Source organism: Panthera onca, chromosome B4 (genome assembly GCF_046562875.1).
Source record: "Panthera onca isolate mPanOnc1 chromosome B4, mPanOnc1 haplotype 2, whole genome shotgun sequence".
Classification (NCBI taxonomy): Eukaryota; Metazoa; Chordata; class Mammalia; order Carnivora; family Felidae; genus Panthera; species Panthera onca.
This window is the reverse complement of record NC_138345.1, coordinates 80,614,917-80,641,864: the sequence shown is the minus strand read 5'-3', so window position 1 is coordinate 80,641,864 and position 26,948 is coordinate 80,614,917. Positions and strand designations below refer to the sequence as shown.

Below are 26,948 nucleotides of genomic sequence, written 5' to 3'. Positions count from 1 at the left end.
GAAGTCATTCAGAGCAATTACAGATATACAGGTCTGACCCATTTTAAGAAAGCTCCAAAGTATAATTACTAGTTTCAAAAAGGAAAAAAGAGGAAAATGAGGTGAGTTTGCTTTTGAAGAGTCTGCATTTAAAAATTTTTCTAATACAGGATTTATTCAAGGGATAAATTAACTCCTAGTTATTAAAAATGCAACCCAATTTAGAAACACATACTTACTTACAATACACTGGACAGGAATGGGAAGTATCTAGGATAAGGGCTGGACTTCCAGACTGAAGGCGGAGGTGAGGCATTGGCTGGGGGAGCAGGGAATAGAAATATATTTCCTTCTGCCCAGAATCATTAGCTTCCAGCTACTATCTATATTTACAAAATCTATTCTCTTGCCACAGGGACTCACAAGTTGTCTATTTCTCAGCCCTGGGTACAGTTCAGATATAAGAGTGGAATCTGAGTATTTGATTGTGTAAACAGTCTTCCTCAGATAAAAATTAAGGAATTACCTAATTAGTTGCTTGACTGTCTCCTCGAGCCAACATGAATATGCAGGTGGGAACAAGCCCCCACAGTCCTCTGCTGGGAACTAAAAAAGAACCACCACGCTCTTTATTTCCAGCAGTAAATGTAAGGTGTTCACTGTACCTCCCTTGCCCACATCCCTCACACCCTGAAGAATGGCCCAGGACCCTGTGGTGACAAAGGGGAGTGAGGCAAAACACGGCTAAGTCTCCAGTTAAGAATGAAAGTTCAGAGTTAAATCCTGACTAGCAGTCTTAATCATATACATTAGTACTTTGAGAAGGTTCAGATTAAATAGCTTATAAACTAGACCTATTTCAGGAATTTAACCCATTTTGGTATCAGCTTTGCCAGGTAGAAGGACCTATGGGTTTCGTAGTGCAGGGGATAAGGGGTAGGACGAGGGTAAGACAAAATGAAGACATTTTCCATCTAATGAAAAAGTTCTTTCTCTGAGGATGAGGAGGTTCACTTACTACCTGGCATTGGTGTTGGTGTCATTGGAAGTGAGGATAAAACATGGTTATGAAGAATTGGAATGAGGAAGTGGAGGAATAAAAACTTGATGTTCCCATACATCTCTCTACCTAATTAGATCTCTACTTAACCCAGCCCCACGCAGATAAGGATTTCTTTGTCCTTGCTCAGAATTCAGTTAACTGTTAGTTTCCCCTCTTACAATTGGAAAAATCCTTCCTAATATCTAAACTTCTCAATTCTCCCATTCGGTCTGTGTCCCCGACATCTGTGTTATCATCAGACTTTAATAATTCCATTAATAAAATTTAATTAACTATTTAACGAACTTTAGTAGAAAGATCATGTAATGTAAAATCACAAATTCAAGCCTTGGTTCTGCCACCTGTTGAGCAAATCATAAACACAGAGTCTCAGTTTCCTAATCTGTAAACTGGGGATGATAATACCTACCTACCCCTGCAATCCGTTATTGTGAGGACCGAATGAATTCAAATCCTGAAGGTAAACTTCCTAAACCGTAACTAGCACATAGTTGGCATACAGTATTTAGTTACAATTTGTTAAGCACTGAACTAGGTTTGTTGGATACTATCCCACATACCACCATCTGCAATGAGGGATCCACGCTACAGCAGAGGAACATCAAGGTATTTGAAAGAGCCACAGAAGGGAAGGGAGATGCTGGAATTGAGAGAGGCTGTCTTGTGGAGGTAGCATTGAGTATAGCTTTGAATGGCTGGACCAACATCCAAAGGTCTCAGATGACATGGTAGTGAGGGTTTTGCAGAGACAGGTAACCAAAAAGGTTCCGAGTTGGAATTTGGTATTTAGAGATGCTTTCAGCTAATAGTTCATAGGCTAATAGCACATCGAAGGCCTGATTGAGAAGAGATTTGCACAGGAGTGCAAATAGCCAGGAGGAGAGACCTGAACTTTTTCAGAGGAAAGATCAAACTATTTTCTCCAGTTAAGCCTATACCCACCCATGCTGTTCATTCAGGCCTTAACAGCCCCCGAGAAAGGGGGTTGGGGCCTGTGGAAGGGAGAAGGGGACCTATAGAAGGGGAGGGATGGGGGTGGGGGATATCAGGCCCGGCTGTTGTGTATTCCAGCACCTGCCAGGGATGCCCTGGGGACGCCAGGTCTGCCTTGCTGGGGCCCAGCTGCCACCCAGGCCCTCCTGACATCTAACAATGCACGGTTGAGAGGTCAGGAGGGAATAGGGCAGGCATGACAATGAGATTCCGATGCTATAGAAAGAGAAACAATTGGGACCCAGGGAGAGAGAAGCCAAGTGTTTTGGAACTGTGCAGGAAGGGGTGGGGGTGGGGGGCAGCAAATGTGAGGATAAAATTAGAATGACTGGAATTTTATGGGGGTGTCAGGGAATGAGGAGGAGAGACTCTGTCCTTGATTATTCTGTTCAGAAGAGAAAAGGTCAGCTTGGCCAGGGAACAGGCTCCCTTGTTCCTGACCTTGGGGTTGGTCTGTCAGTAACACTGATCTGCTCTGCCACACGAGTCTGATCTTGTCTCTAGCTCAGTCATTTATTCTTCTGTCCATTCAATGAATATTTATTAAACCCCTGCCATATATCAAGCTCTTTGCAAGGTACTAGGGACAGAGATCTATAATTTATCTCCCTACTATTGATGAGCTAACAGTCTTCAGGGGAGACAGATTTAGGAATAACGCCAGTACAGCAGAATGAAGTGGGGAGGGGGGAATGTTTTGTGGGCGTGAGTAAAGGAGCCATTAGCTCACTGAGTAGGGGAACTTCACTCAGCCTAGGAGATGTGTGTGTTAAGAGAAGAATCAAAAAATCTTTCCAGGACAGGTGATATTTGAGCTACCTCTTGAAATCCAGGTAGGAGTTCAGCAGGCAAAATAGCAGGGAACCGGAGAGAGAATAGGATACTTAGAAATTAATCAGGAAAGTACTTGTCAAATAAAGCCTTGGAGTTTCCAGAGGCTTACGCTGATGTCAGGGGAAGTTATTCAAGTGTCACAAGGCTCAAATAAAAATTCTACTTCAAGAATTATCTGGGGAGCTGTTACTTTTCTTGTGTTTGCAGGAAATAACATTTCCCTGGTCTCTGATCTACTTGTGACTCTTTCCTGTGTACAAAGATGTACCATGGATCCCAGTGGAGGGCTTCTTCAGTGATACTTAGAATGGAAAAAAAAAAAAATGTTCCTTTGTGTCCATTCACATTTGCTGACAAGAGGATAGACATCCGGGGCAGCAAAAGTGACTTGGATCTGGCCTTTAAGGAAGACGGGTTAAAATCTTAAGTACACTGCAAAAGGTGCCCTCCACCAACTCAGACTTAAGGGATGAGGGCCATGTTATGTGGGTGGAGAGCAACCAGGTGCGGGTGAAGAAAGAAAATCAGCATTACCGGAAGAGATGTCTTCTGTAACAACATCTCCTTCCCTCTGATGCCTACACCTGGCACTTTTCCTAGATAACAATCTAGAGTCCCGAGGGGGGTATCACCTTCTTCTCAAATGAAGAGTCTAAGCTCTTGACAGTGACTGCCTACCATCATCCTCTGTCATGATGGATTCTGAAGAACCTCCAGGAGGAAAGAGTCATAACTGATGGATGGCATCCATATGCCCAGGCATGTCGGAAATCACTTCCCACGTTTTCTGACCTTGGGATCCAAACCCACAGTTTTGAGATGGAAAAGAAATTAATCCATAGAGATCTGTCTCTAAAAAGACAGAATCAAGCTATGCTCTCCACTGTGTCTCAACTAACTGTATGAGGCTATTTAAATTTAACTTCTTTCTAATTAAATAAAATTGAAATCCTGTTCCTCACTTACACTGTCCATATTTCAAGCGCTATACATGATAGATAGGACATTTCCATAACTGCAGACCGTTCTACTAGACAGAGCTGCTAGAGAGCAACGAACAAAAATTCAAGCTGAGTGAGGGTGCCTGGGTGGCTCAGTCGGTTAAGCGTCCGGCTTCAGCTCAGGTCATGATCTCGCGGTTTGTAAGCTCGAGCCTCGCATCAGGCTCTGTGCTGACAGCTCCGAACCTGGAGCCTGCTTCAGATTCTGTGTCTCCTCCTCTCTCTCTGCCCCTCCCCTGTTCATGCTCTGTCTCTCAAGAATAAATAAAGTTAAAAAAATAATTCAAGCTGAGTGCCAAGCTTCCCAGGTTCAATCTCAGATTTGTCACTTGCTTATTATGTGGCCTGAGAGAGCTGCTTTACTCCTCTGTGCCTCGAATTTCTATCTGTAAAATGCAGACAATACCAGCGCTGATTTCATAGTATTCTAGTAAGAATTACATTATCTCGTATATGTAAAAAATGAAGGCCATGGCCTGGCATCTGGTTGGCACACACTTAACATTAGTTATTGTGACTATTATCTGCCCATGTGTCGGCAGCAACCTGAGGGCAGAAGAGGCTAAGGAGGTCTTGACCCCTAATCTAGCTCCTCTACTGAGCCATCAGTCTGCTGTCACTACTGAGCATCATTTCACATTCAGAACACCCCCTCCTTGCCACCACATACATCTCCCTCCTTGCCCAGGCCCTCGCTTCTGTGCAGTGGAATCTGCCGTCCTGGGAACCCGGGACACTGCTCCTTGCTTGTCTCTCCCTCCCTTTTGCTTAGCCTGATGCCCACTTTCCCTGGGAATCGAGGCTTCTGCAAACAGCTGCCGCTGCTATCCCTGCTTGCAGCTGCTGCTCAAAAACAGGGCAGCATGGTTCAGCGGTGCTCTCTCTCAGGACTGATTTTTTTTTTCATTTATCCTTGAAAATCTCGTTGGATTGTGCCAACTGTGGGCACGGTGTCAGCTGCCCCCTGTCTGTCCCTGATGCTTCTGCTTAGGGACCCTTTGTACTCAGGCTCCAGCTGAGTCACACGCTCCAGACTACAACCCAGTAATTCCATTTGATGGGTTAGTCATTATCCCATACTACTTGTCCCCTTGTGGGTCACCTTTTCTCAGACCTTCGCCTCTGCATTAATCTGTCCTTCCGCGTGCCCAGCGTGATGGAGACCTTACCTGCCCAGGGGGAGCAATGTTGATAATGATGATGACAAAGACTCAAGATTACTATTATTGAACTCTAACAATGTGCCAGGTCTCATGATATATGGATCATAACAATTATATTTAAGGTTACGAAAATCCTGCAAGATATTACTGTCATTTTGCAGATTAAGATTTTGAAGTTCTAAGAGTTTCTGAAATTTTCCCAAAGTCATTGAGAGCATGTAGCAAACCTAAAATTCACGCAGAGTTTGTCTCTGTGGACTCACAAGCCCAAAGCATCGTAGACCTCAGTGGCCATGTTGGCTGGAGAAATGTATTCACCCACCTCATCGGCAAACAATACTTTGTTTGCTGTACCTTGTCATTGAAGAAGATATATCCAGTGACCAAATGGAAACTTTCATACTGCAGCATAAGTCTTCCAGCTAATGGAGATACTTGGAAGCATGGAGTCTTTGATCTTCTCCAAAACGAGATATGGTAGTGATATTTCTGTTGCTCAGAAGACAGATAACCAGGGACTGTCCTCAAGGAGGCTTGGTGGAAAGTATGGTGGTGCCCAGCATTTTGTGCAGCAGTAATCAAGACCCAGGGCTCCTGCCTGAGACACAGCAGATTTCCTGATGTGGACCCCACCCTCACCCACTGCCATGGAGCCCTGGGCCCTCGAACAATATCTAAAAATACTGGAACTGCCCCATTTGACGAATGGGACACACTCTTATCTTGCCTTTATTCTGTTCTTTTTTTTAGACTTCCTAGTCTCTCCCTCCTTTCCTCCCCAGGCCCACTCGGCCTTTATGTTGGCTTATTTCTGTTTCTCTGGTTTTGTTTCTCCCGAAAACCCTACTTTTTCAACATTCTTTAATTTGTCTCTGTATTTTACTCCATATTATTTAAATTGACCTCTCTGGCTTTGTCTAAATAAATACTTTGATAGCCAAGTTCTTGTTACAGTCAATGGCATGGAGGGCATTGAGTAGATAAAACTCATGAAATGTTTAGTCTTTTTCATTCACACATACGCTGGTGCAAAAATCACCCTGACAGAAAGTCACTACTCCCTTTTTAAAAAATTTTTTTTTTTCATGTTTATTTATTTCTGACAGAGAGGATGACAAGCAGGTAAGGGGCAGAGAGAGAGAGAGAGAGAGAGAGAATCTGAAGCAGGCTCCACAGTCAGTGCAAAGCTTGACATGGGGCTCAAGCCCATAAGCCATAAGATCATGACCTGAGCTGAATTCCAATGATCAACCGACTGAGCCACCCAGGTGCCCTACTACTCCTTTCTTGTAGACTTGGACATTATTGGAAACCCCTTGTGATCATCTATAACAAAGGAGAGAAAGAACACTTCTCTCCCAGTTATGTGAGTTTGTGGGATGTTAACTTAACATCACAATTCCCAGCACATATTTAGAAGCCCCTCAAAAAATTGTGCTTTATTTCCTCCTTACTCTATGGGAAGAACTGCCCTGGGAGCTGTAAATATAGCAAGCGGATAAAACAGCCTCTCATCTCAAGGAGCTTATAATCCAGTGGAGGAGACCTAGGTGGAAATAGAACTTTATGTCTAAGATCGGCTTCCACGGTTCCCTACGCTGCAAAAGAAGGAGGCAATAATTAAATAAATATACAGAAAGAAGGGGGCAATAACATAAATAAAATAAACATAAATATAAATAATAAAGAAGGAGGCAATAATTACTATAGGGATGCTTTGTAAAGGCTTTATCAAGGAAGAATTTTATCTAGGATTTGCAGAATAAATAGAGTTTTGGTAAGTGAGGGTGGAGGAGAGAACTCTCCAGGGAAAGACATTGCAGGAGCAAAGGAAAGGGAGCTATCTCACTTCATGTTGATTAAAGGAAGGGTAATCCGGAGAGGTGGCACAAATGTAAAGATGGGGTGGCAAAGAAGGGTGGGGGAGGGGGATGGGTGACTTCTGATGTCAGTGAGGGGAGAATTAGTGGTATTTACACCTGGAAACATAGACCAAGACCAGATGTGGTGGGCAGGGTTAAATGAGAAGCTGGGAAGCTTAGACTTCATTCTACAGTGGTTTAGAGAACCCATGCAGGTCTTTGATCAAAAAATGACACAGTCCTGCCTTTACTTTAAGACGATCAGTCAGGATGGGTTGGGAGGAGACGCTGGGTGCAAAAAGACTGGAGGTTTGAAAAAACACTGTTGCCTGAATACAGACATAGAGATTCTGAGCGCCTGAACCAAGGCAGGGTCAATGAGGTGAGACTGCACGAGGGAAGAGTAAGAAATAAGGAAAGGTAATGTGGCAGGTGTGCACATGTGCTCCACTGATCCCTGTGTCCCTGACTCTCTGTCACACTGTCTGGGCGCTCCTGAAGCTCTGACTCTCCTGGCTTCTGTTTCCCTCACTTCCTGTCTATGACTTTCCCTTCCTTGTGGAAACCCAGACTCTGTGGGTCAGTGAATGCTCTTTCTCAGATTATTTGGCAGCAGCTATGGGGAGGTCTGGATTCTTTCTTCCAGAGCTTCTGTTCAGGTGAGAAAACAGCTTGCCTGGGAGCTGCTTGAAGAAAAGGAGACTTTAGAACCTCCTTTCAAGCCTGGCCCATTAACCAAACGTCTCCCAGGCTTGTCTCCTTTGCTCCTCCAATACGGAACAGCTCTGAATCCCCCCGGTCCTCCATCTGGCTGCATGTGTCCTAGATCTCCCTGGGCAGGGATTAGGTAATTGCGCCATTTCCATCAGCGTGCCCAGGGGCCTGGCAGGAGGGAAGCTGCCGGCTGGCAACAGTAGGCTGAGCAGGAGCCAGGGGAGCGTCTGCTCCAGGAGTCCCTGAGCAGCTTGCGGCTGTGCCTGGCCCTTGGCGAGGCAGCCACGTGCTTGCCTGCCCTGGATCCGCCTCGCGCGGCGGCCGGCTCTCAAAGGAGAGAGGACAGGCTCAGACCAAGGAAGAGCACTTACCGTATCAGGCTGCCCCTCCAAGTCCAGCCCAGTGGGAAACACTAGGTCTCCTCCACTTCCTTCCCAGCTCTCTGCCTCCACCCCCCCCTTGCCAGTGCCTGGCCTTCTAGCTGTTGTTACCATCGGGTTAATGAAGGAAAGAACTCAGCATATAGACTGGGCAAACATTGAATGATCCAAAAGCGTTGCCATTTGACTTTAGACCATTCAAATATGTAAGTATACATGGATGGATGTGTGTGTGTGTGTGTGTGTGTGTGTGTGTGTGGATGTGTGGATGTGTATGTTCGACATATACCAATACATACCTTCAAATACACACACACATACACACACACACACACGCATATATATATAACTTGATGTATGTTTTTTAAATGTAGACACATTCATATGTGTGTACACACATACACACACACAACAAAATGTAGGAACATATCAGCAAGCATGAAGAAACAAGATTCATGTGAAATATTTTCCACCAGTCATCCACAGCATGGATTATTCATATGGATAACGGAGAACACGCTGTATTTGCAACCAAGTAAATAAGAGTCAAACGCCTTCCTATCCTTTCCCACTTAAGGGAGGGAAAGGGGCACAATTCTAGGAATAATGCAATTTCCTAATTTGATTTTTGATAAGTTTATTTTAGCTCCGTGTAGCGTATGGGCCTTTCAGTGGCCAAACATGTTGCAGTCAATATCTCTGTTATGAAATTGGCCTTTAAATTGATAACAAACTGAAATCACCCCAGTTCCTTAAAATAGCTGCCTGGTAATTATAAAACCACACGAGGAACCCCAACCTTCATTTTAATGTTTAAATGTATTTTACACATACTGTAAACACTATGTGTTTCCTATTTCCATTTTGCCTTACCTATTAGCTTTGACTTAATCACCATTCACTCATTTCCCCCCTCCCAAAATGTGGTTATCTGTCAGTGAATAGGGACATTGGCCCCTCATGGAACTATGAAGAATGTCTATTGGCACAATCATCTCATTTTATTAATGAGAAAACAGAAGCCCCGAGAGTTTCCATGACTTGCCACATCCTCAAATTTGCTTCCACGTTTCTACACAGGTTTCTACACAGGTTTCTACACTATCTGGAACTTCCTTTAGTGGCTTATTTTGAAGACTGATTCAATATTGTAAACTGACTTTATGACCTGGTGTGGATGCTCAATAAACAGCAATTTCCTCTTCCTTTCCTTGAGTCTTTAGCTATTATTTTTTAAAATGATCTCCAACTCACATTTGGTAAGTTTATTTACTTACACACATAGGAGGCATTGGTCAAACATTTTATTTTCAAGTGTGTTATTACAACCATGATGGGATTCTTTTAATTTTTACGATCAGCTTACCTCCCTGGTTACTGCATCTACAGCTAGCCTTGGCCACAATTTTCTTCGCTTTATTTATTATTCATAGTGATTAACTTTAGCAATGTTAACAAAGCAACTGAGACTCTGAAGGGTTAATTAATTTAACCAAGTAAGTTATCCAAAATTATCATAATAATCCATTAACCTTATTTCAGAATATGTATTTTACTTAACCCCAAATAAAGCAAGACTTCACTTATTGAAACAAATAAACAAACAAAACAACATTGTAATCAGATAATCTGACTTAACTTCCAGCTGATTACCTGACTTAGCTATTCAGTAGTATCTCTTGAGTGTCAGTTTCCTCCTTTATCAAGCAGTATTTATAATACTTCAACTATTGCCCTCACATTGTTGCCAATATTGATAACTGTGAAAAATGCTCTATTATTTTATACTGTCCCAGACAATCAACCTACAAAGCATGGTCATATATTTACTTCTGTATTCCAAGCACTTGGCTTTGTGCCTGACCCACAGGAAATACTCAATGAGTATTTGTAAAATTGAATTGAAATGAAGTATGAAATATAAAGTACTAAGTATTTGTAATGTAATAGCATTCTTTTTCTACATGGCCTCAAGCCAGATGATATAAAAAGCAACCACAAGTCTCCTTTTATTCTATACCAATTTCCAGAAAAGAAAGAAAAATATGGTGTTTCTTATTTGCTAAATTCAGGAAATTTGCCTTTGGGGAATTCTGTCCCTGTGATGAGTTAGAATATAATATATTCCAATGTATGGACTACAGGTCCAAAGGCTTGGATTTTGATGTTGGCTCCAGTCAATGATTTACTGTATAAATTCAAAGCTCTGCTTTGTCCCCTTGTTCTCCATTCTTGTTATCGATTCCCTCATTTGTTCCCATCTCCTCCCTGGTAATAATAATAACAATAATAATGGCAAATTGTTTCCTTTGTGCCAGAACCTGAGGCAAACCCTTCACTGGCATTATCATTACTTTTAATTCTCATATCAACTTTATGGATTTGGTGGAATTGTTATGCCTTTTTTTATACAGAAGGAAGCTGAAGCATAGAGATGTTGAATAAACTACATAGGACTACTCAGATGGTTAGTTTCAAACCCAAGTCTACCTGACCCAATCCTCTTAACTAAGAATTCTATAGGGGCCCTAAGCCTGCTACACTCACCATCAACATTCCCCCAATCAGATATTGAAGGCAAAGAGACAAGTTAACATAAAAATTACCAAAGAATAATGAATGATAACATGGGTGTAAGTAATTACCACTTATTAGATACTTACTATGTGCTCTGGATGTATTATCTCAACTGACTCATCATAAGAACCCTGTGACAAAGCCAGGGGGTATAGTTCAGGGGTAGAGCATTTGACTGCATAATAACCCTGTGACATAGCCATTGCTATCATTGCCATTTTAAATTTGAGGGAACTGAGGTTTTGAGAAATTAATCAACTTCACAAATGTTATTCAACCAGTAAATTGCATAACTAAACTATCATGTATTTTCCCCTAAAGCTAATATTTGCAATAAATGTGCCAAACTGTACTTTAAAGTTTTATAGCTAGACAAAAAATAATCTTGAAGCTAGGATGCTCCTCTGTTGTTGCAATTTTCATTTCTATAATTCCTTGGTAAAACTTTTTTTTTCCCTAAAGCACTAAAGGTCTATGAAATGATAGCAGTGAAATAGATTTAGGCCCTCTGAAAGATGGACACTTTCAAGCAATAAAGCATTGGTCTGTGAGCTAGCCTGTATCTACATAATCTACATAGGCAACATACAATACAAAGTAGAGCTTTTGTCAAAGGAAGGAAAGTCTTCTCAGATTCAATGGCAGAGTCTGGGGTGGGCCAGTCTGGGTCATAGATACAACAGGATGTCATATGTAAAGAATAGCTCAAGAGATGTCAGAAAGTTCCACCAGCTCTGGCTTCTTGCAGATATGACATTGTTATGTACCTACCAGGCAAACAACCAAATAACCAAATAAACTAGTTCCAATTCTAGCTCCACCATTAACTAGCAGTGGGAGTTTGAACAGATTACTCTATGCCTTAGCTTGCTAGTTGGTAAAATGAAAATAACAATAGTGTCTTCCTTATAGTGATGGTTTTAAGATTAAATGAATTACTACATGTAAATCACTTAGAAAAGTGATAGTACGTAGTAAAAACTGCTAGATGTAATTGTTGTTATCTGCCAATTTATCATTATTCCTCTAAAACATTATTTGTAAAGATTCTCTTCATAAGTGTCAAATGAACATGTGTACGTGATTATTCACTCAATATCATAAAAATTGGGAAAATCTAAATTATGTTTTAATTACATTTTAACATGGAATGCCAACCAGCTATAAGAAAACATTAAGAAATGTTTATGACATAAGAAAATGCTCCATGGTATGTGTCAAAATAAACAAAAGTAATATGCAGAACTGTGTTATATATGGGAAAAGGAGAAAATAATGTAACTTAATATTTGTATCTAATCTACCTGATATTATCTTATCAGTATAACAGGTCTCTGGTACCTGATAAAGTAAAACATAAAAAGCGGTTTCAAGTTGGAAAGTGGGTACCAGGCAGATGAGGAGAGCTGTGGAAGAATGACTTTCGTTCCATATTTTTTGCTTCTTAAATATCTTAAACCAACTCTCTCCTTTGACTAACCAACTATGTTTTATCATTATCATCAACATCATCATCATCATTATTTATCATCAGCATTTTTGTTCATGTAATAAAGGGACCTGAAAGAAAAAAAGTCAAGAGAAGAGATGTTAAGAAGAAGCTGCCAAAAAGTATAGTTCATAAATTTTGAAAAGTTGGTGGGCCCAATTTTGGATAATAGTACATCTTCTTATGGTCCACCTGTTCGTGCTTCAGTGGCTTAGAATGCCCATCACCCTAGATTTCTGTAAATGGGAAGATCTTTTTTCCTCAACTGCTAATTACATAGTTGATTATGTGTGTGACAGAGATCAGTGCTTCTAGGTTTGTAACTACTTAGTTTAGACCTTTCAAATCTTCTGAAAGGAGGAGTTGAAATATGGGATGTAAATCCTCCTGACAGGCTGGCCTGTGCTTTTGCTGGCTGCTTACAGGACACAGAGTCCAAGAAAAGGGATAGAAGAAAGTGAAGAAAAACTTTGAAGACAGACAACGCAACACAGTGTCTAATAAAACTCACAGCTTTATTTCTGCTAGAAAAAAGGGAGGAGAAACAGTCTGGGTTGTGTTTTGTTTTGTTTTTTTACAAAAAGTTTGAACAATTGTTTTTCTTTTATTTCATAAAATCCCCTGAAGAATGAGACCACCCTGGGTAAGAGAGTAGGTTCTTTCCAATCATACTGCACTCCCAAATTTTAATTCAATTAGAAAGTCTCTCTGAACAATCCCAAGGAGGCCTGGTTCATGGGTACCATATTCCCCAAAAGCATAAACAACAGCTTCCCAAAACTAACTCGCTCTTCTTAGAATGGATGGGAAAAAAATCTAAGAACATTAACTTGCATAGCCATTCAAATTATTGCTGCTTTTTATAAAATCATTACAGGTAATTCTGCACTAACTTCCCCTTTTCCCCTCACCCCAAACTCAGGAATTCCAGAAAAATTATGAGCTACTTTCCAAAGGAAGCCTTAGGGAAGGTTTGCAAGCACATGTATGGAGCCCAAGAAATTTGCATGAAAGGGAGAAATAAATTAAATAAATAATATCTAATAAATAACTCCAACAACATTCATTATCTACAAACTTAAATGCCAGAAAATACTAGCTTCAAGGATAGATTCCCCCACAGCCTCTCACAAAGGTAAGTGCCAGTATAGACTCAGAAAGCACATAGGCTGGCCTTGTAGACATTTAACTTGCCTTTTCCCGCTAGGAAAAGGGAACCACTTCAGTAGCTGGTGGGATTTAAGATCTCTCTGCAAGGATACTTTCAAGGGGGTCTACAAACCAAGGGTGCAAAATACAACAGGGTTAACGCTGCAAGCAAAATGGAAAGACAATAACTTAGACTGTAAGGAGATAATAAATAAGAGGGTAAAAAAAAAAAAAAAAAAAAGTCAAGATCCACAGATAGTTTGGCAGGGTTTAGGGGATAGCTGAGCTGTAGAAAATGACATACTAATCTGCCTTATCAATTTTATTCATTGGTCCTATTTGTGTACCCTACATCCTAAACTTATCCTCTCTGGCAGAGCAGGATGTGATCCACTATCATGTAAACCATTTAGGCTTTTAGTTTGTTTTAAATAATTGTCCTGGCAGATTGAACAGGACATTGAAATTTCTCAGATCACATTTTTCTGAAAAAAAAAATGTGACAAAATTAATGCTGATATAAACAAAAGAGGAGTTCCATGAAGAAAAATAAACATCCTGCAAATCAGGATAAACCTGTGATGAAGACATAAATTGGTAAAAGCATTCACCGACCTTGGATTTGATTTCTGCATCCTTAAGTCTGCTCACTTGGAATGTTATCTACAATATGTAATAACATATTATATTTTAGAAGTGAAGAAGAGGTAACAATTAGTGGAGGAGGAGATAAGGAATTGTATATGCATTGGAAAAATTCAAGTTTGGTCATAAATTGATTGGTGCTTATCCCTCTAGAAAATATAAGAATAATTGGTGTGGACAGAGGTCAGTGGTTTTAACCATGTTTTGTGTAACCAAATGAAATGTATCTTGCCAAAGAAAATTTGGTCTTCCTATGGGCAGATGTGAGATAGAGGGAGTCACCAAACTATGGTAAGGTATAGCCAATTGCCATGTTAGTATAGCCAATTGCCATTTTATTGCTCTTGAATATGACCTAGGTTGTTTGCTGATTCCAATAGCAGCCCCTGAGCATCTTCAGAATTTTTAGAGCCTCCTGGTTACAGAGGCTATGAAATGGTACGGATGACTTCTCTAAGTTCTATTGGTCATAGGAGTCTGTTTACAGTGACTTGCTTGCCCCATCTCTAGAACTGAGAAAAGTGCTTTTGAAATGTTAATCAAGAATCAAGTTGGTATGAGATCTCTGCTATGGTTCTCATATTACTAAGAAAGAGATGTTCAGCCTCAGCCAACAAGAAGTAGAGCTAATCTCTTAAAGAACATGCTTTGTTATTCACAGTGACAGCCAAGTTAGGATTTTAGCCTTTGGAGACAATTTTTAGATAGATGCATAGACGTCCTATCAGGTCCCCGAGAGAAATGCATCTGTGCTCCTTTGGCAACTCCATCTAATCATTCCACACACAGTGTTCATTTACTATTATTCTTCAATTCCTTCAGTTTCAGTAAGTTTATAGGAGTGATCACCAAAATTATTGAATTTTCAGAACTGTGAAGGACTTTAAAATCATCTAGACTTAAAACAGTTGTCTGATTTTACCAATCAGTAAACAGAGGCCAGAAATGGAAAATTAAGTGGCATAGATCATGAGTTTTTGGCACCATTAGAATAGGGCCCAGGGCTTCTGTTGTATTTCCACGTGATTGTAAACAATCAAATAATTTCACTTGAGGACCCTAACTAAATGAATCAATACAGTGTGAGAAGCTGATGATAAATGAGGGTGGCAGGTGCAGGAAGGCCTAAATGGACTGGGACTACTGCGTTTGATATCTATCTATAGGGTTCCTTTAAGGTCATTGAATCTTCAGCTCAACCCACTTGAATTATGGGAAACATGTCCACATTATCCTCTGAAATGCTTGTCTTACTGCCCTAATCAGTGAAGATTGTATTAAGTTGGGCCCCAATGCCATGGTGAGGGTAGGAATCATAGGACATATCTATGGGAACATCATAACGAGGGGTACCAGCCTGAAAGGGAGTTGAATGAACATGCCCTGAGCTTAGACTTGCAGAAGGGTAATGTGGCATGAAACTGTAGGATTTATCCAGGTCAGGAGAGCCATCTTGCTTCAAGGAGAAGTTCCCACTGATGCTCAAGGGTGGAGTGAGTGGGCCCTCATAAGGTGGTGTACTGCAGTCAGGTGGATGGCTCCCAAAGGATGATTCTCCCAAACTCTTGAATACTTGGGGTTTGAGATTAATAAGATGTGTTTCCATATGGCCATAAGGAGGGCTAGGGAGCCCAGGAGACTGATAGTTGAAGTTATGGACAGAGATGGCAGAGTCACAAATAGGAGATTTCTCCTCATGCTTCTCCAAGAGGACAGACTGAGGGCCCAGCTGGAGGCATCCAGCCACCAGGTTGCTTGTAGGCTGAGAGAGCCCTTTGCAGAGCATCTCCACAAAGCCCTTCCCTTCAGGTGTCTGTCCAGTTTCCAGGACCTCAGACAAAGCCCAAATATAGTTCCTGGCCAGTCTAAGAGTCTCTATCTTGGAGAGCTTTTGAGTCTTAGAGTAACATGGCATGACTCTCCTCAGGTTGTCCAGGGCATCATTCAGGCCATGCATCCGGGTCCGTTCTCTAGCATTGGCCTTGACTCTTCGAGCCCTGAATCTCTCAAGGCGAGCTTTTGTCATCTTCTTTTTCTTGGGACCCCTTCTCTTAGGCTTCTCCCCATCATCTTCCTCCTCTTCTTCCTCCTCAATACTGTCATGCTCTTCAGCTAAGCTTCCAAGCATCCCATAAGCAGCTGATCTTCTCTCTTCCTCCTTCATCTCATTCTGAGAGCCCAGAGCTTTGTCCATCCAGGATGGTGTGTTGACCAACTCTGTCATCTCCTTGGGTTTCACATAAGGTTTTGCCATTTCCAGGTTCTGGAACAGGAAACGGCAATGATTAGTGTCTGTGAATATCTGCTTTGATTTAAAACTAAACTTTCTTTTTATATCTTAGATATAAAACAGAGAATTGTATTGGGATTCAACTTGTGATTATCTAGTCCAAGTCCACCATTCTAAATAAGTAATCTAAGACTCAAATAAATGCCAAGAACACTAATATAGCTATGGCATAGTACAAAAAAATCAACTTTAGAAAAATGAAATTGACTTGATTACTCATGGTAGTGCCACTGCCTTGTACTTTTCATTCTCTGGTGCCTTGTCTTGTAGAGATTTTATGCAAAAATAACTGGTATAAGAGTCAAAATATATCTTTCCTTCTTTCCAGAATACAGATCAAAAAGGGAAATAGATAAGGTGGACGTATAAATTATTATCCAAACAGAGAAACTTCTGAAAGTAAAAGAAGATGCTAATGTAGTTAAAACTTATAACATGGATATAATTATAATTATTGCAAAATTTAAAAAGCATATCACACAGTAAGTAAGTACACTGTTGTATTTTACACCACAAAATAAATGAAACGCTGTGCTGAGATCATTCAGACTAATTTGTTCTTCAGAGGACTGCCCAGCCTCTATTGAGAGATATGCCACATACACTTAACCTGTAACATTCCATGTTTCCCACTGACTCTGCCAACTCTTAGCTTCAAGCATCCTAGGAAAGAGCAGTGCCACAACTGGCTGGTACCCCCATGTGACCATGACTATTTCTCTCACTATCACCAGAAGAGCATTTTGGTTTTCATCAAGCACCTTATGGTCTGTCTAATGTAGTGGTATTAGAGATGTCAGTGACATGGTGTCTAAAAGGATCATGAAAAGAGAGCAGGGTTACCACTGACCATTTTTTAAATTCACCCATATGTTAAAAATAAAACTCTTTCATTGCACAGGCATCTCACACCATCAGACAAGAATATGGCAACATCTAGATTTACAATCCAGAGGTCTACAAAGCTTATTCAAGATTATCTTAGTATAACTATTATAATAATACTTCATTAAAAATGAAAAATCTGGGGCAAACTCTAAACTTAACAGAACATAGTGACTGCAGGCATAAGCGAGGACTATTTCAGACAAACATGGAAATACCCTGACTACTTTAATTCACTTGCCTAACAGATACTGTTTAATCCAGATTTTCTTTGAAAAAAAATTGCACTTCGAAAACCAGAAGAGACTGGTGGTTTAGTAAACATTTTATGTTCAATTCTGGAAGGGTGAATTGTTTTGAGATTTGCTGAGCGATTTGCAGGTATATAATTTACCAAATAAAAGTATCTGAGAAGCAGCATTGGGGCATGCCAGTTTACCAACTTAGTCTTTGAAACGCTAAACCTTCCATCACTTTTGTGTATCAGAAAGGGGAGAGCATGAGACACGTTTTTCGATCCTTAAAGCTTGAGCCTCAAATCAATGAGGCAGGATTTAGCACATAGATTTTAAAAATATAAATATATGATCTGATTTGTTTCTGGTAATTTGAGCTTGTTTTCCTTCTAACCTCATTTACCTCCTATAAATAATTAATGTTACTGCATTGCAAAAACAGCCTAGGTTTCATGTTAATCAGCACAGAAATCATGTCAGCTTGACTTACTCACTTAATAAGGCTTCCTGGGTAAGCAGCTTTATTGAAAACACACGTTGGAACCTATTGGTCAACTGGCTGCCCAGGCCAAGTTAGAAAATCCCACTTTTAATATGGATGATGGAGCTTGTGTGCTGAGCTGCACTTCTAACTCAGCCCGATATCCAGAGGGAGGGTGAAGGACCTAATTAACTTTCTGTTAAAGTAACACAGACCTTTCTGAGGCAGGTGCACTCTGAGGCCAAAAAGGATGGAGTAGGCTTGGGAAACGTAATGTTGCACACGTAATTATAATAACATTTGTGTAGCCTTATAGCCAACCTTTGAGGGAAATGGGGATTTATGCTTGTTTTGTAGTCGAGGTCACTGTGGGTCAGAGATTAAGTGATGGAAATGCAAAGATATAGAGCTGATAGAGCAGGACATAAAGCCAGTTCTTCTGATTCCAAATCCTAGGTTTTAGATTATTTCTCCTCCCCGCCCCCCCCCCACCACAGCTACAGGAAGAAAGGAAGGCACTTTGACTTCAGGGGGTGTGGATCAGCTGAACTAAATCACCAGGAAATGAACATCATCCAAAGGGAGGCTAGTTTAGCTGTTCTTTGCAATGTTTAACTCTCAGATTCCAGGATTCCTTCCTCTTATAGATTTTTTTTTTCTTATCGCTTCCACCCTTTTATTCCCCCCCCCCCACCTTCTCTTACTCTGCTTCCTTATCTTTTTTCTCTTCTATTTCTCTCATCTCCTCTTCATCATCATCATCACTCAGTCATACTTACATGCAGGGAGAGTTGAGAAGGAAGATGCAAGAGAGGAAAGCAGTCTCCCAAATTGCCCCTGATAGCCTCTGTAATTGGCCTTTTTCATTATTACTATGATCCTCACCTCCGTACCTCTGGACTCTAGCCAAGTTCTGTCCATCCTCACCCCCACCAAGAAGTGGGATTAGGAGAATAGAGTAGACTATCCTTCCCCTTTAACATAATTTGATGGTTTCTATAAGAGTCAAAGAGTTGCTTTCAAGTCAGGTTATCAGCAGGTACGAAGGAAAAGAACCAACTGGCTTTGGCTAAAACAATGTAAAGGGCAACCATTTTTTATCTTTCTTCTCTTGCTAACCCTGGGAAGGATATAGATGGCTCCAGTTTAACTCTCTCTTTTTTCATAGATTCTCGCCCATTAAGTTCTAGGAGCATCGCATGGGTATATACGGTGGCTTCAAAATCATGAAAGCTGGAATGACGCACACTCTAGTCCCAACTGTTCTGATTCCCAGTTGCTGATTTCAAACACATTACATAGCTCTCTGGTCTTTCATTTCCTCTTTGATAAAATAGAGGTAAGGTATATTTAACATGGTTCTTGCAAGACAAATAAAAATAAGATTTTGTAAACTTTAAATGCTATAAAACATTATCCATATATTTATCTTGTGTTTATTCTTGAGTTTTCTTATCTAATCTATTTACACAATTTGCATATTCAAAAATAAAAGTTGTTTCCCACAGATGAATCATAAAAGTAGATTCTGCTAACTACTATACCTCTTCTTATCTTGAGGGAACCTCCTCTAATTGGCTCAGAAGATGATCTAACAATTGCCCAATAGCCCATCTTTTCTCCCAGTGTATCTGGACAGCAGACTCTGGAGTCACATTACCTGAGTTTAAACTTCAGCTCTATTACATACTAGATATGTGATCTTAAGGTTTCAGAATCTATCTGTGCCTCAGTTCCCTCTCTTTAGAATGGGAATAATAATAGTCCTACCTCATAGGATTATTGTGAGCATAAAATGAGCTAATATAGTGCCAGACATCATAATGCCATATAAGTATTAAGTACTATCGTTCCTAAAGTTCATCATGACTTCTCCTGGACACATGGACAAAACCAAGTATACTTAACAATCTGTGCTTACTATTGATTTCATGCCAACAAAAGCTAATGGCTCTATCTCAACATGCATTTTGAAAAATTCCCTGACAAACCCCCTCCTCCAACCTAATAACTAAGTATCAAAGCTTCTACTCCATTGCAAGAGGTGAAGAAACAGAGTTCTATCAGCTGTTTCTACCGGATTGCCCAAAACTCTTTTACCATATTCATGGAGGAGGTTAGTCACTTTTATTGTTTTTTTTATTATGGGGACACAGCAGTTTGCTGGACACTCCTACTCAGTTACTTTAATGTTTAGGTTCATGAAGTTTCTGACAGAACACACACAGCTCTTAGCCCTGGACATTTGTTTCCTTTTGTCTTTGATTAGACACTACTGGGGATAAGACTTTCCTACCAGAATCCAGTGCCAGAGCTCTGAGGAGAAAAATGAAATGTCTCTCAAATAGAAGTAAAATCCAGGACTCCTCAAAGATTAAAAGAAGTAATAATTCTTTTCTTTTGACTTTTTCCACCTAAATGTCTCCAATGCCTCGAAAAGTTAGCAGGGGAAAAAAGATGATGAACATCCAGTTTTAGACTTGAGAGCCGAAAATGTGTGTGGTGCAGTTGTGATTTCTGATCAAGGAAATCAACTCCGTTTTCTCTAGAACAAGAATCTAATTCTACCATGGCTTTGAGCCTGTTAATGAACCCGCTCAGAGGTGTACTGAAAGAAGCCTGGCACTGAGACCCTCTCCACTCTTTTATCACTCGCTTATTAAATGAGCACAGAAAATTATTTTCATTTTTTTTTTACTCCTAGGGAAAAATGGAAATAGTATTTCTGTCTTTCGTATCTCATTTAGAAGATTTATGAAAAGCAAGGGTAAGGACTTGTTGTGTAGAAGTTTCTATTGATGGACACGTGAATGAAGGGTGCTTACATGTGTGCATGTGGTGATGAGACAGTATATTTCCTCTTGGAAGCTGACTGTACTCACTTCACCTCCTGAGCCTAAGACTGAATCCTCAGTACAACAGAAAGGAGCCTATTCAGCTCAGTTTCTAAGGAATCCAAGCACCAGACAGGCTAAATGCCTTGCTCAGAGCGGCAGAGTCTTCACACTAAAAAGACAGAATGCAGACCGGGGTGCTCACAACCTGCTCTGCCCAGAAACTGCCAGTGGACTGTTTTGTGCTCTTCCTATACAACTTTTTAGACTCTACCACTTTCTCTCTTGGTTAATACCTGGACACACAAGCGCGCGCGTGCACACACACACACACACACAGGCACACCGTACCCAACACAGCCATATCATATTTCGGTTTTCATAGCCTCAAACCCAAATGATGAACTTTGCAAACAGAAATTACTCAATCTTTTAGTTTTCCCCCTTCTTCTTCAACATTTGATCCCTGGTCCCTCTGTCCGAAAACAAGGGAAGCATTTTACATTTATTACTATTGTTCTGGATACAGTTTGGGGGTGGTAAATGAAGAATAAGAGGCAGAGGAGACAAAAATATATAAGAACAACCTTTCTTTTCTGATTTCTTAGTGGAAAGAGCTGAGGAAAAGGAAATTTTCACCACTCTATTACAACTATCTAAGAATTTCTAGCACACCAAATGGGGGAAACGGTAAGAATATGCTCCATAGCTTTCCGACATCTTCTCTCATATCTTAGTCTATTACCATTCCCCTTCTTACCCCTTCCACTCTCTCCACAGCCTGAAAATGCTGTGAACAGAGCAGCGGATTGAGTCAATTCTTGCAACCTACTTCCTGAGCCACCTCAGACAAAGTTAAACTTTTTGGACATTTTTTTCTCCTGCATTAATAAAATGGAAGGGTGAGTTTGACAGACATAGAGGATGATAATTTGTAATCTCTACTTTATAAAAATGATTGAGTGTGTGAGTTTCACTTCGGGTGGCAGGTGCTATTGGAATTAGTGAAATTGTTAAAATTTTAATATCCGTCCCCAAATGTTCTCTGTCTGCTTCTCTGTTCAAGTTTCCAAGTCCTACTCCCTCTTCTCCTAGCCCAGAAGAGACTTACCTCAGCCCAACTGCTCCTCTAGGTCTGTGGGAACTTCCCACAGAAACTTTAGTAGTCCCGTACCACCCCCATCCAAGGGCTCACCTCTGTCAGTGGTGGTCCCTGGTGTGAAGTCTGGATCTGTGTCCTGGAGGAGACTCAGAGAACCCAAGTCTCCCTGAGCGTCCAGATCATAGGAGAAGGAAGTACTTTTAGCGATCCATGTTAAACCGTCCCCTGCCTCTTAGATATGTCACTGAATCTGTTTTTTCTGACTGATTCTTGTTCTACTCGTTCCTTGGAGTTCTGTATGCTCCTCCAGGACGCCTTCAGGCTGATGCTCCCGTTGCAGCTGATTTAGCTGTTCTTCAGTACCTCCTCTGAGTGGCTAGTTCCCCGGAGTGGAGCTTTCAGGACCACAGCCTCTGGGCAGCTCCTGCGCTCTGGCCGGAGTCTCCGAGTTGCAGCAGTTTTGATTGCTTTCCCAGCTGACCAGGGCGGGGTGATGCTGCCGGAGGTCTAACTCCTCCCCTTCCCCAGTCGAAAGACACACCTACTTCAAAGGGCTCCTCTGCCCAGGTCCAGTTTACCATTCATTCGTTTTGTTTTATTTGATCGTTTGTATAAATGGGGAGAAAGGTTAATAGAAGGAGAATATGGGAGGAGAGTTGCTGAAGTTGAAAGGTAAAGAAAAAGAGGACTGGAAATCTTTGTGGTTAAAAAAGTAAGACATTGGGTGAGAGAAAATTGGAGGGCGTCTCAGAGAGCTAAGAAGGGTTAATGAAAACAGTGGTCTCCATCTGAAGAGTCAAAAAATGAGAAAGATACATGCCCAGGACACAGCATCACTATTACCTTATACATGTAGATTGGTGTCTTTAGTTTTAAAACTTCAGAATTTTAAAAGAAGAAGGAAAAAGTACCTTCCTCTCCCTTCTTTTCAACATGTCAGACTTATTTCCATTCAAAACCTTTTTATTTTAATTAGTGACTATAGACAGGGCCATATCTATATTTGTTGTACTGTTCTTTCAACTTTTGTTTGCTTGAAATTTATAAAAATGTAAAGCAAATGAATGAAATAGTTCATTGTAAGGACACTTAGCTCCTTGAATTACAAACTGGGATCCACTATTATTTTTCAAAAATATATCAAAATATATCATTAAGCATTCAGGTAGAAAAAGTCCATCTGAATAGTAATGGACTTGGAAGAAAGGAAAGGTCCTGCAATTGCTAAAATCCCTGTGGTATTCTGTGGTAAGATTAATTGGCTAGAAGAGAAAGAAGAAAACTACACCTAGAAAGATTTAAAGAAAATATACGGATATGCTTTATTACAGAGAGCTACCAAGTCAAAATGCAGAATCTTCATTTTAAGATGTGAAGGATTTTGTAAACTTCTATGGTTCTGGGGAGGCAAGGGAAGAAGGGTGCTTGGAAGAAGGGAAGAAGCGGTTGGCTGAATGATGTTCGGTATTTCAACCTCATTTCCAATATCACATCTGTAAAAGGACCTGATCAGTAAAGTGTTCCCCACTGTAGCAAGATAGAATTCCGGGTCCAAGCTCAGCCTCTTTTTGAAATTCCCTTGAAGGAAACCCCTCAGTTTTTTGGAAATCACTTGCTCTACCAATGCAACATATGTAATATGCTCTACCATATTACATGTGTGATTTTGGAAATCACAGTGCTCTACCAATGGTACATATGTAATAGAGATGAAGAGCTATAAGAATGTCTTGTGTGCAAAGAAAAGGGCAGAAGGTTAAAGCAAAAGATAGGTTTATTGGATTACTTGGCAATCAAAAAGAATGAAATCTTGCCAATTGCAACAACGTGGATGGAGCTAGAGGGTATTATGCTAAGCGAAATTAGTCAGAGAAAGACAAATATCATATGACTTCACTCATATGAGGACTTTAAGACACAGAACAGATGAACGCAAGGGAAGGGAAGCAAAAATAATATAAAAACAGGGAGGGGGACAAAACATAAGAGACTCTTAAATATAGATAACAAACTGAGGGTTGCTGGAGGGGTTGTGGATGGGGGGTTGGCTAAATGGGTAAGGGGCATTAAGGAGGACACTTGTTGGGATGAGCACTGGGTGTTATATGTAGGGGATGAATCACTGGATTCTACTCCTGAAATCATTATTGCACTACATGCTAACTTGGATGTAAATTAAAAAAAATAATAATAAATAAAAAAAAAAAAAAAAATATATATATATATATATATATATTTAAGATAGGTTTACTGGAGTGCCTGGGTGGCTCAGCCAATTAAGCCTCTGACCTCAGTTCAGGTTATGATCTCACAGTTCATGGGTTCGAGCCCCATGTTGGGCTCTGTGCTGACAGCTCAGAGCCTACAGCCTGCTTCGGATTCTGTGTTTCCCTCTCTGCCCATCCCTTGCTTGTGCTCTCTCTCTCTCTCTCAAAAATAAATAAATAAACATTAAAAATTTTTTTTATTAAAAAAAAAAGCAGGGGCACCTGGGTGTCTCAGTCGGTTAAGTGTCTGACTTTGGCTCAGGTCATGATCTCACGGTTTGTGGGTTCAAGCCCCATATCAGGTTCTGTGATGACATCTCAGAACCTGGAGCCTGCTTCAGATTCTGTGTCTCCCTCTCTCTCTGCCCCTCCCCCACTTGCATGCACGAGCGTGCACCCTCTCTCTCTCTCAAAAATAAATATTAAAAAAAATTTTTAAAGCAAAAGATAGGTTTGCTGTCAATAAGGGTGAAGGATATGTCTTAGTTTTGAAACAGTTCATTTTTTTAAAACTCTTGTAGGTGTGAAGGACTCTTGTCCTTCACCAAGAAGAAAGAAAAAAAACAAAGAAAGAAAGAAAGAAAGAAAGAAGAGAAAAATTAACATTTTCCCCCATTTTATAAGAAGTGGTTCATCTTCAGCAAATCTCTAAGCCCCTACTAATATTTCTTGTATTTCTATTTAGGAAATACCTGCTCAGCAAAACAAACTTCATGTTCAGAGTAATTAAGTAACACAGGCTAGGAAAGGTAGATTTCTGAAAACCGTATCAGAATCCCCTCTTCAGCCAGAGGAAGTGTATCTATGGAGGCATTTGTGCTCAGGAGAGAGCTGCAATGACCATGTATAGAATGGATTGATCCCCTGCTTTGTGTCTTAGAAGCCATCTCCCTGGATATTTGAGAGTTCATGATACTGGCGATGTTAGTATCCCGCCTGTGAAATGCTCAGAGGGCAGGGAAGAGTAGTGGATCAGCAGAAAGGTGAACATATTGAGACAAACATGAGGGTGGGGACAGAACATTCTGTAGGGCTCCTTGCTCTCTTTGACAGATGTAAGAAACTAGACACAATGGGATTAGCTCTCAAAACACATTCAGTTGTGTGTATGTGTGTGTGCCCACGTGTGCAGCCTCAAGAGGGCATTGAGGAAGACGCCAAATTTTCTTTAAGAGCTGCCTTTTGCAGAGGGAGGGATGCAATATAATTCATCAGGGTCACCCACATCACAACTCCTGGAAGGTTATACAGACAGTTAGCTATTGAACTCAGAGCAGGAAGGGGCAGGAAGGGTGTGTGCAGTCAGCAGAGGAAAGAGGGCGGGGACTGCATGCAAAGCGTTTACATTCATTCTCCTCCCCCACATGGTTCCTGGGCCAGAGGGCCAATCCCCAGGCCTTCCTTCTTTCTCTGTGCTTTTTGTAAAGCTCTGAGCTAACCTGTTAGAACCATCTGCTGGGTGGGGGAAATGCAACCAGCGCTCAGTTGCCGGCCCACAGGCCGAGTGAGAGCCATTGAAGCAGAGAGGAGGGAGGCAACAGGCAGATTTATGGGCAGCAATCTGTTCCCCCCACCCCAGGCCCCACTGCCAGGAGACAGCTTGATAATCCATCAACCCCACTAATGAATTAATTAGTATTCCCAGTAATCCTGACCCCCAAAGGAGACCGGCCCACGGGCCCCTCAGGGGGCTAGAAACTGCCTTCTTAGACCAGACACTGAAGCCCCGGGACCAATGCCTGACATTAGGCCCCAGGGTGCTCAACTACATGCCACAGACCCTGTTGTTAAGATCCCCAGATGTCCCTCCTTCTCACCTTCCCTCGGGAGACAGCTAGCTTTTGCTGAATTGAAACCAATACTACCAACAAATGGAGTCCAGAGCCATAAATCAGGGATGGTAGAAAGCGAGGATTCATGCTGCCTAGATTTAGGATAAAACTTGAACAGATCCTAAAGCTGCCCTCCAAGGATTAGTACAGGGATGGAGTAGGTTAGGCCTGACCTCAAAAAGCTCCAGGAGGGAAATGACACAGGGTCAAAAATAATTGTGAAACAGGTTGAAACAGAGTGATTGGTGACATGAATCTCTCCTGAATAAAGACTGCAGTGAAACAGAGATGTCTGTGAAACAGCTGAGTTTCTGAACAGTCTAGTCTGGAGACTGGCATGTGGGAGATTCCCAACCCCCCCCCCCCCCCTTACAACAGTAAACACCACCGCTGTTCTTTTACAAAACTCCAAGATGCGATGGGGTGAAAAAAGCTTGGAAGTAAAGAAACCTGTGTTCTAAATCTTAGCCTGCTTCTAGCTGTGTGGCCACGATGAGTGATCTAAGCTCTCTGGGTCTCATGTCATCAATGATCCGGTTGGATCATGATCTCTTAGGTGCTTTCCTCCCAGCTGTAACATTTAGTGATGGTGACACGGCCAAATGTTACAATTCCCCTTGGAAAGTGAACAACACTAGCTCTTCAAAAATATACAATTTGAGTCCCCAGGTTTGAATAAGGTAACCAACCAGGTTAATGACAACAGTGGGTCTAGAAAACAGATAATAGACATGGGCGTCCTCTCTCCACCCAGATTCCTGGTCTCTCTTAAGGACGCTTGACTCAACCTTCTCCCACCCCATTCGTTCAAGGCCTTTGCATTTGCGCACTCACAAGGCACACAGAGTAACTCATTCCAGCAACAAAATAATGACCTGCATTTGTTAAAAGTCTACTGGGAAACTGCTGCGCCTTTGAGAGCTCTGTACCTTTGCCTTCAGCCTGCCTCCCTACGCTACGATACCCAACTCCTAAGAACACAGTCCTCTTGGATTCATTTGAATCCTAACATTGCCTTTCACTAACCATGCCACTTCAGACAAGTTATTTATCTCTCTGGGCCTCAATTCCCTCATCTGTAAATTGAAGGTAATAATGTTTATCCAATGAACTTGCTCTGAGGAGTATACATCTCATTAAATATGAGATAATGTATGCCAAGTACCTAAGAT

The 26,948-nt window shown here is 41.1% G+C and overlaps 1 protein-coding gene across 1 annotated transcript; it reads right to left on the bottom strand.

Annotated features, from left to right (window-relative positions):
- Positions 1 to 12,551: 12,551 nt before the first annotated feature.
- Positions 12,552 to 22,119, bottom strand: NEUROD4 (neuronal differentiation 4). Its single transcript, XM_060657368.3, has 2 exons — positions 21,771 to 22,119; positions 12,552 to 16,112 (listed from the first exon to the last, which is right to left on the bottom strand). The coding sequence occupies exon 2, from the start codon at positions 16,101 to 16,103 to the stop codon at positions 15,108 to 15,110; it is 996 nt and encodes a 331-aa protein (XP_060513351.1). The 5' UTR covers positions 16,104 to 16,112; positions 21,771 to 22,119; the 3' UTR covers positions 12,552 to 15,107.
- Between the last annotated feature and the right edge of the window lie 4,829 nt (positions 22,120 to 26,948).